At 35.6% G+C, this 20653-nt stretch overlaps 1 protein-coding gene across 4 annotated transcripts; it reads left to right on the plus strand.

Annotated features, from left to right (window-relative positions):
• The first annotated feature begins 2204 nt into the window (after positions 1 to 2204).
• Positions 2205 to 20041, plus strand: LOC124153554 (cytochrome P450 6k1-like). Of its 4 annotated transcripts, none has more exons than XM_046526788.1 (8): positions 2205 to 2340; positions 6919 to 7173; positions 10397 to 10705; positions 11186 to 11382; positions 12658 to 12913; positions 15886 to 16107; positions 17374 to 17625; positions 19333 to 20041. In XM_046526788.1, the coding sequence occupies exons 2-8, from the start codon at positions 6948 to 6950 to the stop codon at positions 19509 to 19511; spliced, it is 1641 nt and encodes a 546-aa protein (XP_046382744.1). In that variant the 5' UTR covers positions 2205 to 2340; positions 6919 to 6947; the 3' UTR covers positions 19512 to 20041. The 4 variants fall into 4 exon arrangements, with proteins under 4 accessions (XP_046382744.1, XP_046382741.1, XP_046382742.1 ...); XM_046526785.1 differs by lacking the exon at positions 2205 to 2340 and adding an exon at positions 3536 to 3684; XM_046526786.1 differs by lacking the exon at positions 2205 to 2340 and adding an exon at positions 6167 to 6339.
• The last annotated feature ends 612 nt before the right edge of the window (positions 20042 to 20653 follow it).

Here is a 20653-nt window from a genome sequence, read left to right on the forward strand (position 1 = left end):
TTTCGGCCTTTTTTTACCCAGCCTGTGGTAGTTTCCAAGATCACAGCTAGAATAACGCATACTTTTAGTGCAATTGAGTCAGCAATTTGTAAGCAGTGGAAGAGCAATGACGACCATTGATCTAGCCGCTTTTAAAGTACTATGATAATTTTATATTGATAGAGGACTCGTATGAAAGTGGTATATGATGATTTTTTCTTTTCCACATTACCTGTACTTGATTTTTCGTTCCTTCTCTGGTGATAATCCATTCGAATCGGTTGAACACCAGAAGAAGATCAAATAATGGCTCAATGTTGGCCACTAGAGTGGAGAACACCCTACACGAGAAGTATCAAATCATCTTGTAGCCAATGGAGCTTAGATGCACTGATTCTGTGGCGTGTTCTCAAGTATTCAATGTGCTAAAATAAGATACCGAGCATCCAATAATTCTTTGATGAAATTACATATAAAATCCGGATAAAATGGTCGTCAATCCATGAAAATATTATCAATTATATATTATATACAGATGTTTAGAAAAATAAGATGCACGTTGCACATAATATTCACGTATCAAGTCACTAATGTAAAAAAATAGACACGAAAAAAGAAGAAACACTCACAGGAAAAATAAAACTTGGAGCTTTTGAGGTTGTAACCTCCTCCTCAGGTAAAGCGAAAATGATATTGTTGGGAAAAAGGGAAAAGGGATAATTTTCTCTTTAGCTGAGGAAGAGGTTAAAACCTCGAAAGCTCCAAGTATTTTTTTCCTGAGAGTGTTTCTTCTTTTTTTGTGTCTATGTTTTTAAACCAAAGTCAGTACGTAGGTGCATCTCATGCTCTCAGACCCCATAGCACTACTTTTGGTTGCGTCTATCGCGTCCTTTGCGTTATTTTCCCATTACCGTTTGTTACGTCAGATCATACAACTTAGGAGGTAGGACATCCTACCCGGTAGGCAGACCTCTTGATACGATAAATGGGAAAACGGAACTCTTAAGCACTCTTCACTTGACTATTAATCCTCTTCATGCAACTCCTTTTGCTACAGTATGCGTTCATGCCACGTTTTTGGTCTACACACCTACTTCACAATGCTGTGAAGCGGGGTATAAGCTCATCCCGTGCGCGGTACACGGAAATCATTTTTTCCATTGTTTCCTGCTATATATGTATACCATTATCATACCTGCTTTGTTCTTTTGCCTAAAATACTGCCATGTGACCATGAATTCCAGGTTCCTAGCTTTTCCAATTTCCTGGTTACTATCCTCCCCGAACAACGCCAGGTGGCCTGCTAGATACCTACTTTTAAAAATAGCATCGTGATGATGCTGATTCACGGCACTTTTTGGCAAAAGTAAACAGTTTAAATTCATGCCATAAAACGAGCTTCTTTCTTTCAAAATTACGAAAGATAAAGAATTATCTTTTTAAATATCGAATCAGTTACCCTGGCACTATGCCTCGCAGATCAACAATTGGTCATTTGCATGTATGCATCAGTTTCAAGCATTAAAGCTGGAGAAACATTTCATTTTAATAGCGAAATTGTTTTTTTGTCACGAAATTTCTATCTCCTGTTTAAAATGCCTCTGAACGCGCTTTGAAATGACTTTGATATCCGCTACTACAGGCAGTTCTCTTAAAGCATATCCAGTCATGACTGAATTGGGTCACGTGACGGTTATCAATTCTCCTTTCAATAGATATCTATGCTCTTGCATGAGCTCAAATTAAAATATTTGCCTAGTGAAGCAAAGGCAGAGCAAGGAAGACGTGTCAATATCAGAGTATCTGTATAGGACTTGGATCTTTCGACCCAAAGTATTTCATTTTTTACCTTCTGGTATGTACGTTGCACGTTTACGATCTACGATGTAGCACACATTAGACCTTTGGAAAGTCGTTAATTCGATGAAGATCATTGGCAATTTTGCAATTAGCCCTGTCAAAACTGCTCACATTTTTCAAATTCACCCTATCAAAATACTTTGATCACCTAGTCCCTAAAGTTTCACAGTTCCTAAAGTTTTAAAGTCCCTAAAGTTGATAGTCCCTAAAGTTTCACAGCGAAATTTTTATTGACTTTTTCCTACGATTCTTGTAACCTGTTATCAGATCATACTTTCCAATTAAGAAAGCAGGATTAGAACTGCTATTGAAATGAGTTTATGATCGAGTTCATGAGGCAACGCATACGGAGTAAACATATCTTAGCATGCATACCATTTTTATCACTCGAATCTTGCGATCTGCTGCTTCAAGATACAACTCTGATTGCTATGCGAGCTAAATAAAGTAGATGACATTGCATCTTCGCAGAACTAGAAAGGCTGTTTTGTCATTCTCAAGGTAAGCGTCTGGAATATACAGTCAATCTCTTATTATCTTTATTGATTTCATATCATGAAGCATGAGTTGATAGCTTAACTATACCGTAGATCACGTAGATTATGATATAAGTGATAAAGATGTCTGGTTTGGTGTTTAAATGTAGCTATCAATTACGTTTATCGAAGAGATTATCGTGTGCATGTAAATTCGCAGACAGCATGGTACACTGCTGGTGCTATCGATAGGGTTCCCGTTGTTATCAGTTGCCCCAGTCTTATATAGTAAAGAGTAGTCTTATTTGCAGGATTTATTGAGTCTACTACTTGCGTGATGTACTTGTTTTAGAGCTTCTGTAAGAAAAGTTATTCGCATCTTCATGACATCGAACTTATCAGCTCAACATTACAATGATATGCAAAGAAGTTCTCAGGTTTACTGCAAAATATCAATAATGATTTATTATTAGTCCAAGACTCGATTAATTTTCATAATCAATCGATTCCATCATGATTAATACTAGGTGTTAAAGTGGCTTTATTTGGAAGATTTTTGCTTGATACAATGGTTTTCAATTTGTGGTTAAAAAATACAAACTGCATGACTTTTCAATTCCAATCTATGAATTAATCCTCACTTTTTATCTTTAATTTCATGAAATTATCGCCATACCTGTATTATGGAATAATATTTGGTGTACATAGTGTGAACACTGTGTGATATAACAGTTATCATAATATAACAGATGATTTCATAGTAATCACGTATAACCGCCAGCAGTTTTGAACTCCGGACGTAAAAGCGGCCATATTCGTCCACTGAGATCGTCCAGGCTTCTTCATTATGAAACAGCGGACCGAGAATGGAAACGGAACCTGTTGTCCCGCAGAGGAACCTGTCATTTCGTGAAGATGGGATAGCTCTAACATATACGGATTGTATAATAGTTGGCTGGGAAGGCGTTGAATAAAAAAACACACACGCACATATATATATGCGTAGATTTTTTTCCGTTCGGAGATAATTCGCCAGATTCCTCCCCCGAAATTTCAGCAGCTCTCCACTTTCTTCTCCCCCTGACGATGGCTTTCCGCCCCCCTTCTCCCCCCTGCACACGGACGGCAACCAATCGCTCCTTTCCCACAGCTTCCCTTGCCCCCTCTCCCCCCTTCACATCTTCGAGAAGGTGGCGGCATACTAATAGCCCGGCTCCTCTTTTTTGTCCACCACTTCTGGTCACAGATTTTGCAGAAAAGAGCGAGGCACCGGTCGTGGCACTGGGGACCACTTTGGATCAGCTACTCCTCAGTCAAACTTTTTTTCCATTTCCCTCCTTTATATCAGTTGATTCTAGGTTTGAATCAGGTATGTTACACGCATCCCATGTGTTTTCTATTGTAAAAATTGCCATTTTTCTTTGCTAGCAATAATTCACTTTTGAACAATTCTCTCCAAAGCAGTGCGAGAAGGTTTGATTACTAAAGATGGTGGATTCATCTGCAAGTATTTCAGTGTCAGCGTTAACATATTTTTTCTAACGCAAAAAGTGGCATTTTTCTTTTCTGGCAATATTTTACTCTTGAACAATTTTCTCCAAAGTAGTGCGAGAGGGTTTTTGATTACTGAAGGTGGCGGATTCATCTGCGAGTATTTCAGTTGTGTCAGCGTTAAAATATATTTCAGAATGAGTGTGGTAAATTTTATTGTTACATTTGGTGGAATTGTCTGTGATTTCCGCATTCAAGGTGGAATTATTCACAAACAAAATAATGTAAGTGCACTAATTCATCGCAAAATAAACCTTTAATTGCAAACTATGTATTATAATTTAGATTCCGTTCAGTGAAAACCACTACTGGAAAAATGTAGCCTTCCAGGGACTAGATACATACTTTTCCGTCTTGGTGAATCTGCGCAGTTTCATGTACAAGACATTTTCTAAGAAATTAATTTATCAGCTATTACAGTGGCAGCTATTGCTTCAACGGGATTCGCTTGATTTTCCATTTCTTCCAATGGAATTATTCTTTAATTACTTCCTAGGTGACTCAAGATCTTGCGTTATTTTGCCGCAAAAAGTGAATTTACTTAATATGTACATACTGTTGTATAATTTTCAAATTTAAAAAATATCCTGGAAATGATTGCATTAATTACATGGTTTGCTGTCTGATAGTTATGTTGCATTGGCTTCAATTATGAATCCTTGCCGATATGAAAAAATAAGTAAATTTTAGTAATTTTAATAGCTTGCGGTCACTTCCCTCTAAATTCAGTTGAGTTAGATTTTTATGTCGTAGAATAGCGATGATATTTACTGTTGCGGAAATCGCATGATTTACGGATTAGTGTTCCAAATTATTTTTTCATAACCTTCTATATTGACTAATTCTTTAATATTTGTATATATCGGCTATTTCTCATATGTTTGTAGCAAGCAGTAAAAATGTATTATTTTATTTAACGCTAAAATGTTTTAATAAATAAAAGAACGAATGATACAGATAGGTGATACCCATCGGCTATTTGACGTTTTCGCAATATGGTGAAGGTCTGAGGTAAGCAGTCTATTATTCAAGATGCCGGTTGAGTAACATTTCATCTTTATCTAAATATGTAATTGCTACGTTATTTTCTGCTGCCCAGATTCTATGCGGGTGATAAAGCTTTATCGTGTTGTAAAAAAATTTCTCTTTGTTTTATTCCAAAAAAATATGTCACCACCATACCAGACTAGAAGTAGAGAAACCTTAGAATAAATACAAGGTTTGAATAACGTATCAGTCAGTCATTCCATTTTTTTTAAGCAAAAAGTAGCATAAATACGCCTCTTAAAATGATATTATAGTGCTTGAAACATTAAATACTGCAAAAATGGAGGTTAAAAATAAGAACACACCAAGCAATTTGAAGTTCTTCAGCAAAAAGAAATACTTCAAGATCTAATTATCATAAAATTTAGTTTAATTACGGCCTATAGTGGACGATTTAATACCTAAGGCTACTCTCGATCATCAATTTCATCTCATTGAATGCCGGCTGCACATATTGTTGCCCAAATTTCTCTCAAGCAGTTTACAAATTCCCGCGATAAAACTTTTTTTTAAATCGCTTTTCAAAGATTTATATTTGGGAAGAGGCTCAATTAAAAACGTGTATATCGTCATTTACAAAATACTTACGAATATACGTTGTTTCATGGCAAATGAAAAGATGTCGCATATAGATCAGAATGACGAGTTTATTCTGCAGATTATAGTTCAGTTGCCTTTGAGAAATTACTCTCTAGTGTAGCAATAAAATTACTCTGCTTGATTTATCAATGCGCCTTAAAGTTTTTCAAGCAAAGCAAAAATTGAGAAAAGTTTTATCTCAGATATGCTACCAATTGAGTTAAGTTTTTAACTCCTAAAATAATTCGCAACTATATGCTGTTACTTTGTATACAGGAATTTATCCATACTCTTTGTTTTATTCCAAAAACATATGTCACCACCATACCAGACTAGAAATAGAGAAATCTTTGATAATTAAATGGAATATATTTATATCGCTTAATAAGTTAATAAATTGCATTGACATAGACCTTGAGTTACTGGATGAAGCAATCTTTATTTTCTTAATGGGCTGTCGATCCCCTCGTGATCACTTTCTTGTCAATCACGGGTATCCATTGACTCACATAATTGACAATTGAAAAACTCTTTTTTATGAAAGAATGGCATAATTCTTGATAGTTAAATACGTATATTAATGATGAAGTATTATTCGCGGTTTAAATATCCGCGCCAAGAGCCATTATTCTGCGCCGGAAGACCGCATTCTTTGATTCTCGTTGGGATAGGATATCTGACGACCTTGCCCAAGCCAAACTCTAAGAAGAGCGTTAGCTTGTTGAGCGTGGTGAAGGTAATGGCTTTCAAGCTGCTAAACTAAGGTTGTATACTTGTGTGGAATATAGGAAAATCTACTACCGCAGTGATCTAGGCTGGAATTGTAACGTTCCAGAGTGGAAAAGTGGTAAATAATTCTCTTATTACTACGTATTCCCTCTTGAAGAGCTACTGATTTTTATGCTAAGTCAATCTACGTGTTGCTAAATTATCAATACACGCTACTTATTAGAATCTGAAAATTGTTCAAAAGTTTAGAAACTGTTGTAAAATAACTGAAGAATGCTTAGACTGTGTGTTGTGTGAGTACAGGCATCCATCAATATTACCAGATTTCTTTCCAGTCAATTTGCTTCATAAATGCAGTCTCTCACTTACTCAAGAATTAAATCAATTTTTTTAAGCGTCTATATTGATATTTTTGATTCTTTTGAAGAATTTCCCAATGGATCTGACGATAATACTGAATGAATTACGATAGTACCGATTTGAAAATAGTGTTAAAGAAACCGTGACATCTTGAATTTAACCAAAACCTTCCACATTATTTCTCCAAAATCTGAAATGAGCATTTAAATAGAATAGAAATTCACTTTAAGCTGTCTAATATTGGTTCGTAATTTCAGAAAGAGGTGAGTTATACAGTAATTCGTAAAGTTGAAACATAAATTCCATGAGTGCATGCTTAACAATTTCATTTCTGCAGGAGTTCGTGCATTGGAGTAACAGCCAGCTATGGTACTTACGGAGCTTGTGGTGACGGGACTCTCGGTTTCCGTGGCCATCTTCGTCGGTCTTGTTACGGTGGCCATAGTTTTTCTGAAATGGCGATTCGGGTACTGGCGACGAGCCGGAGTACCTTACATTGAACCCACAATCCCGTTTGGCAATCTTAAGGACTCTTTTCTTGGCAGACGTCACGCTGGATATGTCTTTGAAGACATACATAACAAAATTGGAGGTAAGTCGCACTTCTCCTCTTCATAAGACTGCGGTTATTGTGCCTCTTCCGTGTGATTTAGTTACTAATTGGGATGAATACATAAACGGTGAAAGGAAGTACATATCTTCACAATGAAAAAATTTAGGCTTACAATTAAGGTCATGGACGTTTTTTTAAAAGTTAAAATTTCAGCTATCAATATCCGGTTATTTAGTTTGGACATACATGTCTGCAATTTAAATAATTATCGTCTCGATGTACAATAGAAATCAATAAAAATTAGTCCTCCTACGATTGTTCTAACGACATATTTATTTGAATCGGTTCGAGCCATCATACATAGTGATAATAAAACTATAGTGTTTTTAACTTCTGGCATTAATTTTGAGTCCGAGTGCATTCATAGTGTTTATATTATTTGGTTAGTTCTCCCACATCATGATTTTATGAAGATCTCCGAATTAATAATCCCCTTAACGTGGAAATTCTAGCGCTTACAGTTTATTTATAGCGATAAAGACGCGTTAATGCCATTTTATATGTCGACCGATTTCATTTTTTTATTTGATGAAATATTCTTGCTATTTTCCTAAGATTTGAGGTCCACCTTAGATCCTCCTCTGTGAGTTTGATGGAGGTTATAAATTTCATCAATTAATTCAGGATGTTAATAAACGTTAAGTTAGACATAAGTTTAGCATAAATAAATGTTAAGTTGATGTCTTACTTAACTATTAATTGTTATCTGATAAATGCAATCTCATAATATTTAAACTGAACAAGAACCTTATGAAAATCTCAAGAACCTCCAAAGAAAGGTACGACAGAATATCCGGAGGCGAGCCCTGATTGGTCGTTCAAAGAAGCTTCAGTGAGAAATTTTTATTTTCGCGCAGCCAATGAGGATCGCATGATGGTTGTTTATGGAAAAAAATCTTGTCTCAGATTTTTTGTTGGGGATGGGGGGAGGGGTTCTGCAAGTGCCTTCGTGGAAGGAGACAGCCTTCTCTTCCAAGGGCAAGGAACTAATTTAGCATGAGCAAGATGACCGTGGTCTGCACTCCTCCCTATATTTATCGACCTTGACCTTGGAATTCGAACTTCAGCAGGAGATTGGACTTAGGCGCAAAATATAACAAAGCCATAGCGATTTAATTAAATGAAATTTTCTCCATATTAGCGAGCCGAAACGGTTCTGGATGCGCAATGAAGCGTTTCTCTTTAATCATATCCGCTACAAAGACCCTACGACAAATTACATGCTTTCAAAAAATATATAAATAAAAAACTAGATCAGGTGATCAATTTGGGATTCATTTTAACCACTTTTGATTTTTACTATTGTTCTCGAGTCCATTTCTCACTGCGGTGTTGGCAAACTTTTTTTGGTCTCTTACGGAAGATGGTATTGAGGAACGTCTTATTTGGCCAAAGGAATAAAATAATTGCGAAGGTGGGTGTCATTAGCCAATATGGTGAGTGACACAAATTTTTTGCATTCCATATAATGGCTTCAGCGCCACCGATGAATTATATAAATTCCTGTACGCGCAAGTGTACATGTTAGAGCTGTGCCGGTCATGACTGAATCGTTCATTCGAACGATTCATTGCTATGAACTATAGGAGTTGAATTACACTATCGTTTAAAATGGATCAAATAGTTTTTGTGGCTCATGTTAATCACGTGGTTATTGAAGAATCGTGGAATGGAAGGAAATATAATAGTATCACACGGAACGGAAGTTGGCCAATTATTATCTCCTACACTAAGAATTCTAGGCATAGCGCGTTATGATGATTAAAAAATAATTGTGAACATATGAATGACAATCGGAGAATTTCGAAGATAGCATCTCATGAAACAGGCTAAAAATTGTTATTATTGGCAAATTTTGGCATAAGATATTAAAATGAAACATTAAAAATTTAAACAATTTAAATTGGTAACTATTTTAAAATTTTCATTCGGGTATGCAATTTTAAAATTTCGATTAAAAATCTGCATTATTTCTGTAGTTCTACTGATTCACCATCGACATAGCCTACAGCAATAAGAAGTACAGTCTGCGATGTGTTTTATGCTCGTCATATTATTTTCGATCGAGTTATTATTTGGCTCACAGTGCATATTCTGATTGCTCTTCTTCATTTGGTTCACGAGGTTCATTATCTTCATTTGGATCATTGTGCTCATTTGGTTCACGTGGTTCATTGCGTACATTTAAACATTTTGAGCGATTTAAAAGAACGATTCATTTGCATGAACCAAGCCACATGATTTGAATCGTTAAAATGAATCGAAATGCCCGCCTTTATAGCATAAATCATTGATAGCTGACCCTGCTTACAGCTAAGCCCTCATTTTCTAACCCTTGATTTAGACAACTCCCTTGGGTTTCGTGAACATTGTATTGCCTATGCTACAGGACACTCGATATTATCAGGGTTTTGGCTCAACTTTTATGACGCAACTATTTTAGATTATTATACATTAATAACATTTATAGATTAACATAGATTTTTCTACCGCTCAAGAAAACTAGTCGTGGAATTATTGTGGCTGATTCACATATGAAACGGCTTTTTATAATAGTGACAATCGTTGAAGTATTTAAATAAACAAAAACTTGTATTTACAATTGTACGGAGTAAGTTCTCCATCTATTTATATCGTCTCTCAAAAAACTCATGCATGAATATTAGATCAAATTTTAAAGTTTAATTAAATGATTTTTTTTGATATTCTACAGTGATAATTACAGCTCTACTTCTAAAAGTTAAAGTACGACTTGATGCTGTTACAAAATACTTGGATTTGTCTCTAATGATATTGACTTTTGTAAATCCATGTTTTAGAACGCAGATTATAGTTGCCATTGAAATATGATTTTGCATTCCAATTATTTTTGCATAAATTCTTTATATCGGTAAGGTATGATGACTTATTCATGGCTACTGCCGAGATGAAGCACCCTAAATCGTGAAGAAATTTATTTTTATAATGTATTATTAATATGGGATTATTGAAAAATTCTCAAATAGCAGGACTTAATTTTTCCCCTTATATTTTTTCTTTTGTATGCGAAAGTACAGTTCAAAGGTATGTAAACTCTTCAGCTTAAGAGGAACTATGTATTTAAAATGATTCTCACATATTCTGCGAGTGACTTCTAGGTTTAGCGCAGTTTAATTCTTACAGCATATTTGACCTCTTTCTTTTTATATTTTTTTCATTTAAGACAAGCCATTTGGAGGAATATACATGTTCTACAAGCCTACGATCGTCCTTAAAGAGCCTAAGCTCATACGAGATTGCTTGGTCAAAAACTTTGCGACTCATTTCAATCATAGGGTAGCCAGCGGCCACGAAAAATTGGATCCAATGCTCTACAAGAACATGTTCATGACAAGAGGTGAAAGGTGGAAGAGCCTAAGGACTGGTATTAGTCCAACTTTTACTTCTGGCAAAATGAAGATGATGTATCACCTAGTGCAAGAAAAGGCGGAGGTTTTGGCTGATCAAATTGATGTCAGCATAAAAAATGGAGGTAAGTTAAAGGAAACGGCGACTATTCCCAGCGCTAATACCATTGAATTACACAAAAATATTTTCCTTCTTTGCAAAAGATATGATTTGACACATTGCATATTTTAATCTGATTTCCTCGTTGGAATGGCTTCGTAAGTAATACAGAATCAATTAATTTAAAAAAATACAGAATCAATTAAATATTAGTCCTTACCGACGAGGACTCTTGGGAAATGAAGAGGATTTTACAACTACTCCATGATATGATGGCCAGCAATTACTTCAGTAATATAATTTCATTCGATCAGAGTATCAATTTTTAACATAATTTTAACATATAACTACATCGTCTTCACCCAAAGACGAGGTATTTTAACGAGGAAATAAAAATAAAGTTAAAGCAAATAAAATCACATTCATGACAGTATAGCATAATGTTTAAGTACTAAATGGTTGGAAAAGTATTGAAAAATATAAAAATTTGTATTTTTCGTTCTAGCACCCACAATTGACGTGAAGGAGCTTCTTGCTCTCTACACCACAGATGTGATAAGCTCCTGTGCTTTTGGGATAGAAACCGATTCCCTCAGAGATCCACAAAACGAATTTAGACAAATGGGAAAAAGGCTGTTCCTTCTGGATTTCAAGCACATGTTAAACACACTGATAATATTTTTATTTCCGTCATTTGTCAAGGTGAGGAAATGCTCTCACACCTTTAAGTACACGGATATAATTTCCATCAATATTTTGCATTAATTTTTCATTTGGTTTTTTCGTGGTTTTCGATACGATTAAGGCTTTCCTATCATTTTAAACAAAAGGAATGTTTTGAGATGCAATGGAATTCAAGTCTACATTTAGACTGATGAAAATAGTAGTGATTTATTTTGTTAGTTCAATCCTTAAAAATGCAAATAGAAATGTAAGTAATAAAACTCCTTAAAATGCATAATTCTTGATAAGATATTCGAGCGGAATTACAGCGACTTTTAATCTGGGACGAAGGTAATTTAATTTTTTAACCTAACCTAATTTTTTAACAAAGTAAGAATTTTATGATCGTGGGGCACGTAGAAAGAGTAAATAGTGATCGTTTTAAGATAATTTATAAAATAAAGTATACATTTTATTCCTGAAAAATATTTGTACGACTATTTTGTAACCATAATGTGGTCTCCTCATTTTAGGCAAAATTTTAGAATTGTATTCTTTTTTTATATGCTTTTTTTCCAATCTTAGCCCTGTAAGTATGTCTTGCAGTATATACTTATGCATAAATACACCCGTGGTTCAAGTGTATAGACTTTAAAAGTTTCTTTGGTCAGAGGTTACTTTCGAGTAAAAATTTCTGCAGGAAAAACCTTAAGTTTATTTTCATTATATAATGATTGTTCTGAGCTGGAAATATAGGCATAGAATTAAGGAAACAATTCATAAGATGCTGCCAATGGAGCATGCTCCTTTGTGGAAGTAGGGACGTTAATAGCAGCAGAGAAGTCAATGAAAGCATTCGATACATGGTGCTACCAGAGAATGATGAGGATAAAATGTATAGACCGCGAAAGTACATTGGAAATGCAAAGCAGAGTAGAAGAAAATGAAAGTATTTTCAACATTCAATCAGCCGCATTATGAGTTATGATAGTCTGATGAAGGCAATCGTCGAAGGACTAGTGGACGAGATGAGAAGAAAAGAAAGGCTCAGAATGAGTTATGGAGGCCAATTTAAGGATGTAAAGAAGAATAAATTCGTGAAAATGAAAATATTAGCCGATAGGGAAGCGGAGTGGAGAGCTGTATAAAACAAATCTCTTTTGATGATGGAATGGATGGATGGATGGAATGATTTTAGTAAGCCAAAAAAATGCGTTTCTGTGAACATTAGATTTAGGTTTGATTGTGGGTAAAACTCGGAATGGAAATTTATTTTCATTTATGTAATTCAATACTGATATTTTCACATTCCAGATCACGGGGGCAGTCTTTATCGAGCCCGACGTTGCGGCATTTTTCCGGAAGGTAGTGTGGGATGTAGTCTCGGAGAGGGAGTCTAAAGGAATCTTGAGGGGTGACTTCATTGACCTCCTCATACAGCTGAAGAACACGGGCCGCATCCAAGAGACTGATGCTAAGGAAAATGCACAACAAAATGGCTTCGCTCAGAAGAATGGATCAGCTGGGGACGCGAAAAAATCCTCAAAACCAAGCGAAAACTCTCTGAAAAGTTAGTGATTGTCAGACTTTTTTTAAGGATAAGAGCATTCAGCACTAAATTTTTTACCTCGGGAGTGAAAATTCCACAAATGATAAATAGCCATTCCAATTGATGCAAATTGGTTTTTCTCCGAGAAATTTTTGCACTTTTTCTACTTTTGCGGGTGACTCCGTAAAGGTATGCCGCTGGCTATTCCGTGGTTATTTCCTTGAATAATTTTAACTTCAGAACTTCAGGCCAAATAACTTTATTTAGATAGTTGAATGTAGACCTCACCGCACAGTAAGCCTCAAGCATGTAAATTCCACGGAGGAGGAGCTTGGTGAACTATCGGGTAGGGAGTTTGGCTGCAGTTCAGATTATACCAAATTCAAATCAAGGGTGAAGCTTTTGGGCATGCATTCAAAATCTAAGGAACATCCTCCCTGAGCGAGGAGTCTTTGGGAAAAAGCTGAGTCCCGTATCCTTAACGTGAGAAGTTCAATTGCCTGTGACCTAGTCCGAGCTTTACCCGTACCTACCCATGGCAACCTTTGGGTTAAATGGCTGAGTGAGTTAGTGAATTTGAACCTCACCCTTGAATGAGAAGAGATATGTATATTTATAAAGGTATTTTAATCAACTTCTCATAAAATAACTATCTGCTTTTCTGTGGCGACCATAATAAACACCATGATTGGATAAAAAGCACCCTAGGATTGTAGAAGTAACTATAACAATAACCACAGCCATAATAATAATTATTTGAAGGCAATATTTTTACTAAAAATTTATTTACCATGGAAAATAGGTAACTGTGCTGGTGGTTTGAAGTTAACTCATAACTTTTAATCATTATAAATATAAAGTTCAGTTTGTATTGAAAAAATGCTGTTTTCGCGATGGGAAGCGAGAACTTAGTCCCGAGCTGAAGCCTCTGAAACTCAAAGTGTATTGATTTTCGGCCTCTAAATTTTCATGACGTGACTGAAGGCAATATTGTCTACATTTTCCTATATTTCAAAACAAGGTTTTTATACATATATTTCATACATATTGAGACACACATGTGCCTTGATATGTGTGATCTTTCATGTCCTACGTTCAAATCAAAACCATTGGTTCCCTCTAGCTCGGTTGAGACTCAGAACATGTGCGTGTTTGAGGACGGAAAGGAGGCAATAAATTTAAGGGTAAGAAGAATTATTCTCTACCTTCACCAGAGGAAATCAATATAAGAGGTCTGGAGAATGATAAGACGAATTGACCTCCACATGTCAAAGAATACGTTACAGCTGCTGCCTGCGTGTAGAAAATCATGAAATATAAAATTGAATTTTGCTTGTTTTAAAAGTTGATTCATATTTATTTAATGAGTCTACCATTAATATGGATAGAACTATGGGCCCTAAATTCGACATAAATTATTAACTGCGATAATCTTAATCCTTCTGTACCCAAGTGCTCATATCTGCAGAGCGTACACTCTTTGAAAGGATCTTCAGGATTTTTATGGGAGGCAGCATCTTCATAAAATTCCCGCGGTGCCTTTTTATCATAATCTTAATTTTTCTGCTATTTGTTCCATGCGCTGGCGGGGTTATCGCCACTCGGTATCTCTGGAGTTTGAAAGTTACTTCATTAGCTTGACCAGCAAATCTCTGAAAAACGTTGCAATAGTCCATAGCCATATTTTTTAGGAGCTTTTACAATTTATTTTTTATAAATCATTTATAATTACAATGCAGTTAATCCTCATTGCCTTTGTAATAAAATAATGAAATGTTGTTTATTTTCCTAAAGCACCATAATCATTTTTTAAGTATCACAGACATTTTTTCTTGCTCTTTATATGCGTCGGATTCTAGCTTGACTAATTTGAATTACTTACCTACCTACCCATCGTAGGTATTCATAAATGTATCTCAAAATCATTTCAAACTTCACCGAAGTTGTCTCCTTTTGATGAAATAACATGGTCAACGACAGTTCCTTTCCAAGCCAAACAGTTGGCTTATATACCTAGAATCATTTTCACGATAATAACTGATGCATTTGACCGGGGAATATTACACAACTTTCTGAGAATTCAAAGAGACAAGCTCTATTTATTACCTTGAGCATTAAGTTAAATTAACTAGTTTTTGGCCAAGAAACTTATAAGTGAAAAACGCATTTGAATCAATGAAGTACCTGCCTCGTATTTTATTGCATTAAAATTCACTTACTCGTGTATTCTCTCCGCTCACAAATATCTCCTATTCATACCTTATATTCAAAATATTATTATCTTATAAAAAAGTCAGGAGAAAATATTCCGCTCAAGTAACATCTGTCTGCTTTCAACTGTGTTTCTGCCTCCCGTCAAGTTGACGCGTCATCAAAAGTTCAGGCGTCTACAGTTAAAAAATATTTGCTCCGCTAATTGATGGCGTGCTGCCAAAGCGTGTCTGCATGATAATTGATCACAAACATTCTTGAATTGCTTACACTTCAGCTTTTCGACGTCATGAGAAACTAACCACTCCGTGAATAAATCCGTTTGTAGCAAGCTTTTTATTGACAAAAGACCTTAAATTGAATTAGACAAAGGCAGAAAACGGAACTGCCATCCAGCAGGAATTTGATTCTGGTAAAATAAAATACGTGGAAAGGAGATCACGAGACGTTAGTGCATGAGAGGCGATAACTCTCTTGATTACGATAGTTTATTCATGAACTATGATATGAGGATGGGGATTCGTGTGCCTAAAAATACTCATATTCACCTCATAGGCTTGGGTTAATGTTATGGATGACATGTTATGTTTACCATTGCGTGTAGCAACCACGATTGACTAATTTCGTGAGAAGAGTAGCATTCCTCCTTCGAAAATTAACAAGCCCATCTTAAATGTATCAATAAGCATGTCTTTAGCATTTGTTTGTGCCGGTAAAAAGTAGCAAATTTTGAATGCACTGCCGACTGATGTGGCACACGCTTGAAACGTGATGTTTTGCAGACTTCGACGGCGATGAATTCGTGTCTCAAGTCGTTCTCTTCTTTGGCGCTGGATTTGAGACTTCATCCACCACGGGGAGCTTTGCGCTCTTTGAGCTAGCCGCCAATCCAAAGGTACAGGATCGCCTGACTGAGGAGATTGACACCACTTTGGAAAAATATGGTGGAAAATTCAGCTACGAAGCAGTTCAGGGAATGCGATACCTGGATATGGTAATTAACGGTAAGGAATTTTTTCCGCAGCATCAAAAATCTTTTATGTATACTTTTTTCTACTATACCTCCTCCTACTAATCTACCTTATATCCATATTTTTTTTATTTCAACAATATCCTGCGTGATAGTAGCTTACAAGCAATTCAAAATAAATTAATGCAATTTTCATTTTTACTAACTTCTGTGCTACATTAATGGTCGAATTCAGATGCTTGGTAGTTACATCATTCGCTTCTTTACATTACATTTCATTGAGTATTTTATTTGACAAAAATAATTTTAAAAATTTCGCAAGCTTTTGACATTATTTTCATAATGATATTTATAGATAAAACCTAAGGTATTATTTTACGATAAGGAGCATAATGTAACATTTTGAAGAAAAACTCCTGTATTATTTTCAGAAATAGAATAAAACACTTCTTGAAAAACCCGCTTTTATAAAGACCATTGATAACATTGCATGCATTAGCTTTGTACCGGCATTCACTTTCAAATAAAGTTAAGCAGTTTCGTACACTTCTTATTGCTTTACCTCATGATATTTAGCGCCTCTCAATAGTAAAGTTATAATTGCTAAACATGCACCTTAACTATACCAGTATGATTCAACTATCCGATCCGATTGTTTACGATGTTGATTGGAGAATTTTGTAGCCGATTGGTGGCTCTAATTTCTGATATAAATGTCACTGAGCCTTATTATTCTTACCATTAGGGATATTAAATGCTCTTGCGTTAAAAAAACAAACAAATATATTTTGAAAATGTCGTGTGCAGCGTTTTTTTTTTAAGAATAGCAGCCTATAATTTTCAGTCTTTCACCTTGTCACATACTATTAGCGTAAAATTTTATTGAAATGTCCGCCATTTTGCCATCATTTCTGGCGTGCGACTGCTATCTCATGAATACATTCCTCATGAACAGTTTTTTTTCTTTCCACCTTATCATTCAGAAGAATTTTAGATTATCATACACTAATTAATCCGTAAAAGTGTGGCCCTAAGTGGCCGCTGTAAGAAGGAATTTAACCTCCTATGTGGCCATTGTCAAGGGGTTCAACTCCCTTCCCCCACGAAATTTGTGGAATTTTTTTTTATACCGCCTCCAAATAAACCCCCCAAAATACAATTCAACAACCTCAAGTTAATCCCCCACGTACAAAATAATTTTTCTTTGTCATTCTATAGCCATGGAACTATGGGAATCAATTTATATCATATAATTAAGGCTTTGTATGGCAGATTCATTTAATATGTTTTTACTTTACAGAGACACTACGCAAGTATCCACCACTAGCCGTGCTGGATCGAGAATGCGTCCGGGATTATCACAACGAAGAATATAATCTGCACGTGCCGAATGGAATGGCCGTGATGATATCCTTATTTGGATTGCATAAGGATCCTCGTTACTTCCCCGATCCAGAAACATTCAACCCCGATCGCTTCTCGGAGGAAAACTTCAAGAAAATACCAAATTACGTGTATATGCCATTTGGCGAGGGCCCCAGGAATTGTGTTGGTAGGTATAACTATTCAGTTTTCCTATCGTGTCGCCGCCGTCAAAAACTGAGGGTATTGATCGTATATGGCCTACCGCGCCTAATACAGCGAAACCTACCAGAAAATATTCTCCTATTCATTTGGATCGCGATCTTTTCGGATCCCGTGGGCACTCTTACCACCGGACACAGTCTACGTGAGGGACTTGACGCATTTACCTCAAGAGGTGATAATGATAATAGTAATAAAACGCCTTCATTGGGGCAAGATTGAGACTGACGTCTCTTTTTCTGTTTAACCATTAGTCAATACATTAATACTAAATATTCACAGTGACATTCGTAATAAACTAAAATGACGCAGAAAATATTTAAAATTTAGATTTTTAAAATATAAGCAATGATATACGACGCTGTGTTGACACGTTCTGTTAAATACTCCGAATTACTTCCTATTATTCCACTTCACTTACGACAAAAATTATTAGATTTAAGTGCAATGGTATGTTTTAATAAAATTTCCTGCAGAATTCACCGAAGTCGATGGTTTCCGCTAATCTCAATGTTTTTCCCCGATTTACTTACTTGGAAATGTGATTATCATAGATATCTTTCATGAGCATCGATCTAAACGACAAGATTTATTGGATTAGGTGTTATGCAACTCCTCAATTCAGTTAACAGGGGTTGATTTCGAAAACTTTCAGGCGACATCAAAACGTGGGGGAAAACAGGTTTGAACCGGTTGGCTAATAAAGGCCTCAGTAATTTTTATACGCATATTTCCAATCATACATTCATAAAATACCCTTTCCAGTCTCACATTTGTAAAATTACGTAGTGAAAATTCACAAAAACTTTGGGAAAATGGCAGAAATTTTTATTGAAATGGGTTAAAAATCACATCTGGTATCTTAAAATATTCTTTTGGGGTCTGGTTCGGGTATTAGGAGATTTGACTTACTCCGCCCTCGGTGTATATCTATTGGCTGGGAAATATGAGCGTAATTAAAAATTGACTTGGGACCGCAAGGATATACCAGCGTCTAAAATCAACTGGATGATAAAATAATGGGAAGAAAGGAAAACTTGATTTCCAAATAACGGCTGAATTATCGGGAAAAAAATCTTCTTATATCCAACGCTACGTCACTTTGAACGTCATTTTCCCCTTGTGATCTACTACTTACGCATTTATAGTATTTCTTATTTTCTGCAAATCATTATTTTATTAGAAATTATGTTACCCAGAATTATTTACTTTCAAAATTAATGAGTTTGCTCGGATCTTGTATTTTTAATAAGAAATGTCATTTCAATTGTCAAAATTTATGAACATTATTTTTTAATTGGTGTGTAATCAATGTATGCGCGATTGAGTAATAATTGTTGACATTTATCTTCAAATAACTGGTAAGATACACCATCAACAACCCCAAATCAGGATAACGAGCCATGACGAGACATTTTCGCCGAAGGCTACAGAATGAAATCGTACAATTATTGCTGAAATCCCTCTACTACTAGTCTCAATTTTAACTCCTGCAGAAATGTGAAACCTGCTCTGCTTTGTGGATTAGCATGGTTACCATATCAGAACCGTGGTTATCATAATTATGGTTATCTCTGATCATTCAATTTGGTTACCCAGATTTGCTCTAATACCTACGACTTAACTGGAAGATTCCGTCAATTAAACATCTTGATCTTTATAAACACTCTTGCAGGGATGCGGTTTGGAGTTATGCAGACCAAAGTTGGACTTGTGAATATCTTATCTCGTTTCCGAGTGGAGCTTCCAGATCACATGAAAGGAGTAAAAACAGTGCCTATCGATCCAAGGATATTCGTACTCGGCGTTAAAGATGGCATACCATTGGTGATCACCCGTAGGAAGAAGCATTGAACTAAGTGCGGCCATGTTATCTGCCAGAACTTGTCAAGATCACCTCGGAAATCAGCATTGAGATGGTGGTGGACTAAAGCTTTCGCTTTTCAAGAGAGTATCATATTTTTTGTGCTGTTTTGCGAGCTGTGGTCAAGTTTTTTGCTCATGTGTGGAATTGCAGCTAAGGATAATGCGTATACAGAAATATTTCGCGGATTTTTCTCTCATGGGTCCAATCGCTATCTAGGAATGGTTACAAAATGCTTTTATGATTAGCAAGTAAAACCACGGTGGAAAACGAAGGTACACAATTGGGATATTTTCAAATTTGTATCTTCATTTAATACATCGCCAACTTTTATTGGTGTTGAGCATTTAATGTATTCAATTGTCATTTATTGACGAGGAGTAATAATAATACGAGCTATATCTTGTGAAAATGGATGTTAAAGTACCGAAAAATGTTTTTATTTTCACTTTTCAATTACTGAAAACTGTAGCATCAGTAATAACATTTGTACATAATAAAGCTTTTCTAAATCTTGTAAGGCTACGTTATATTCATTGGTATCCTATAACAGTGCCTCCTTTTCGTTTACCTCAATTTGGCAGTTAGACTTTCATAATTTCAACGAAAGTAAACAATATTTTTGTGGCAGTATATTCACATGATACATCTACGCTTTCGATTTGGTTACATATTCATTTCCACGTTAAATTTAATGCTTAATTAACTTGTCAAGTTAAGTCGCACAAAGTAATTAGTCAATAGTAATTTTATAATAAAAAAGCGAAATAGTCAATTGATTGTGGAGCATTCCCCAAAATGGAAAATGAGGTGGAAAAATAAGTATTATGGACAATTATTTGGCAACATTGAGCATCTCAATTAAGAAAGAAACCAATCAATTTAGAAATTCATCATGGTACTGTACGTTTCTATTTGAGATTGATTTTTCCTAGTAGTCGATAAAATTTCCGTGCTGGCATTGAAGATTTTTTAGCTTCTGTTTTTTAAAACAAGAATGCCACAGATCTCACGCTCTCAGCCGATGGAAAATAACCCCAAGGACTTGGGATTTCTTAAAGTACATGTTTTGACCTTTGTATGATCGCGCAGTCTTTGGCCAGCCGACCGACCAGCCTCTTTTTTTAAGCCA

The sequence above is a fragment of the Ischnura elegans genome, chromosome 2 (assembly GCF_921293095.1).
Source record: "Ischnura elegans chromosome 2, ioIscEleg1.1, whole genome shotgun sequence".
NCBI classification, from domain to species: Eukaryota; Metazoa; Arthropoda; class Insecta; order Odonata; family Coenagrionidae; genus Ischnura; species Ischnura elegans.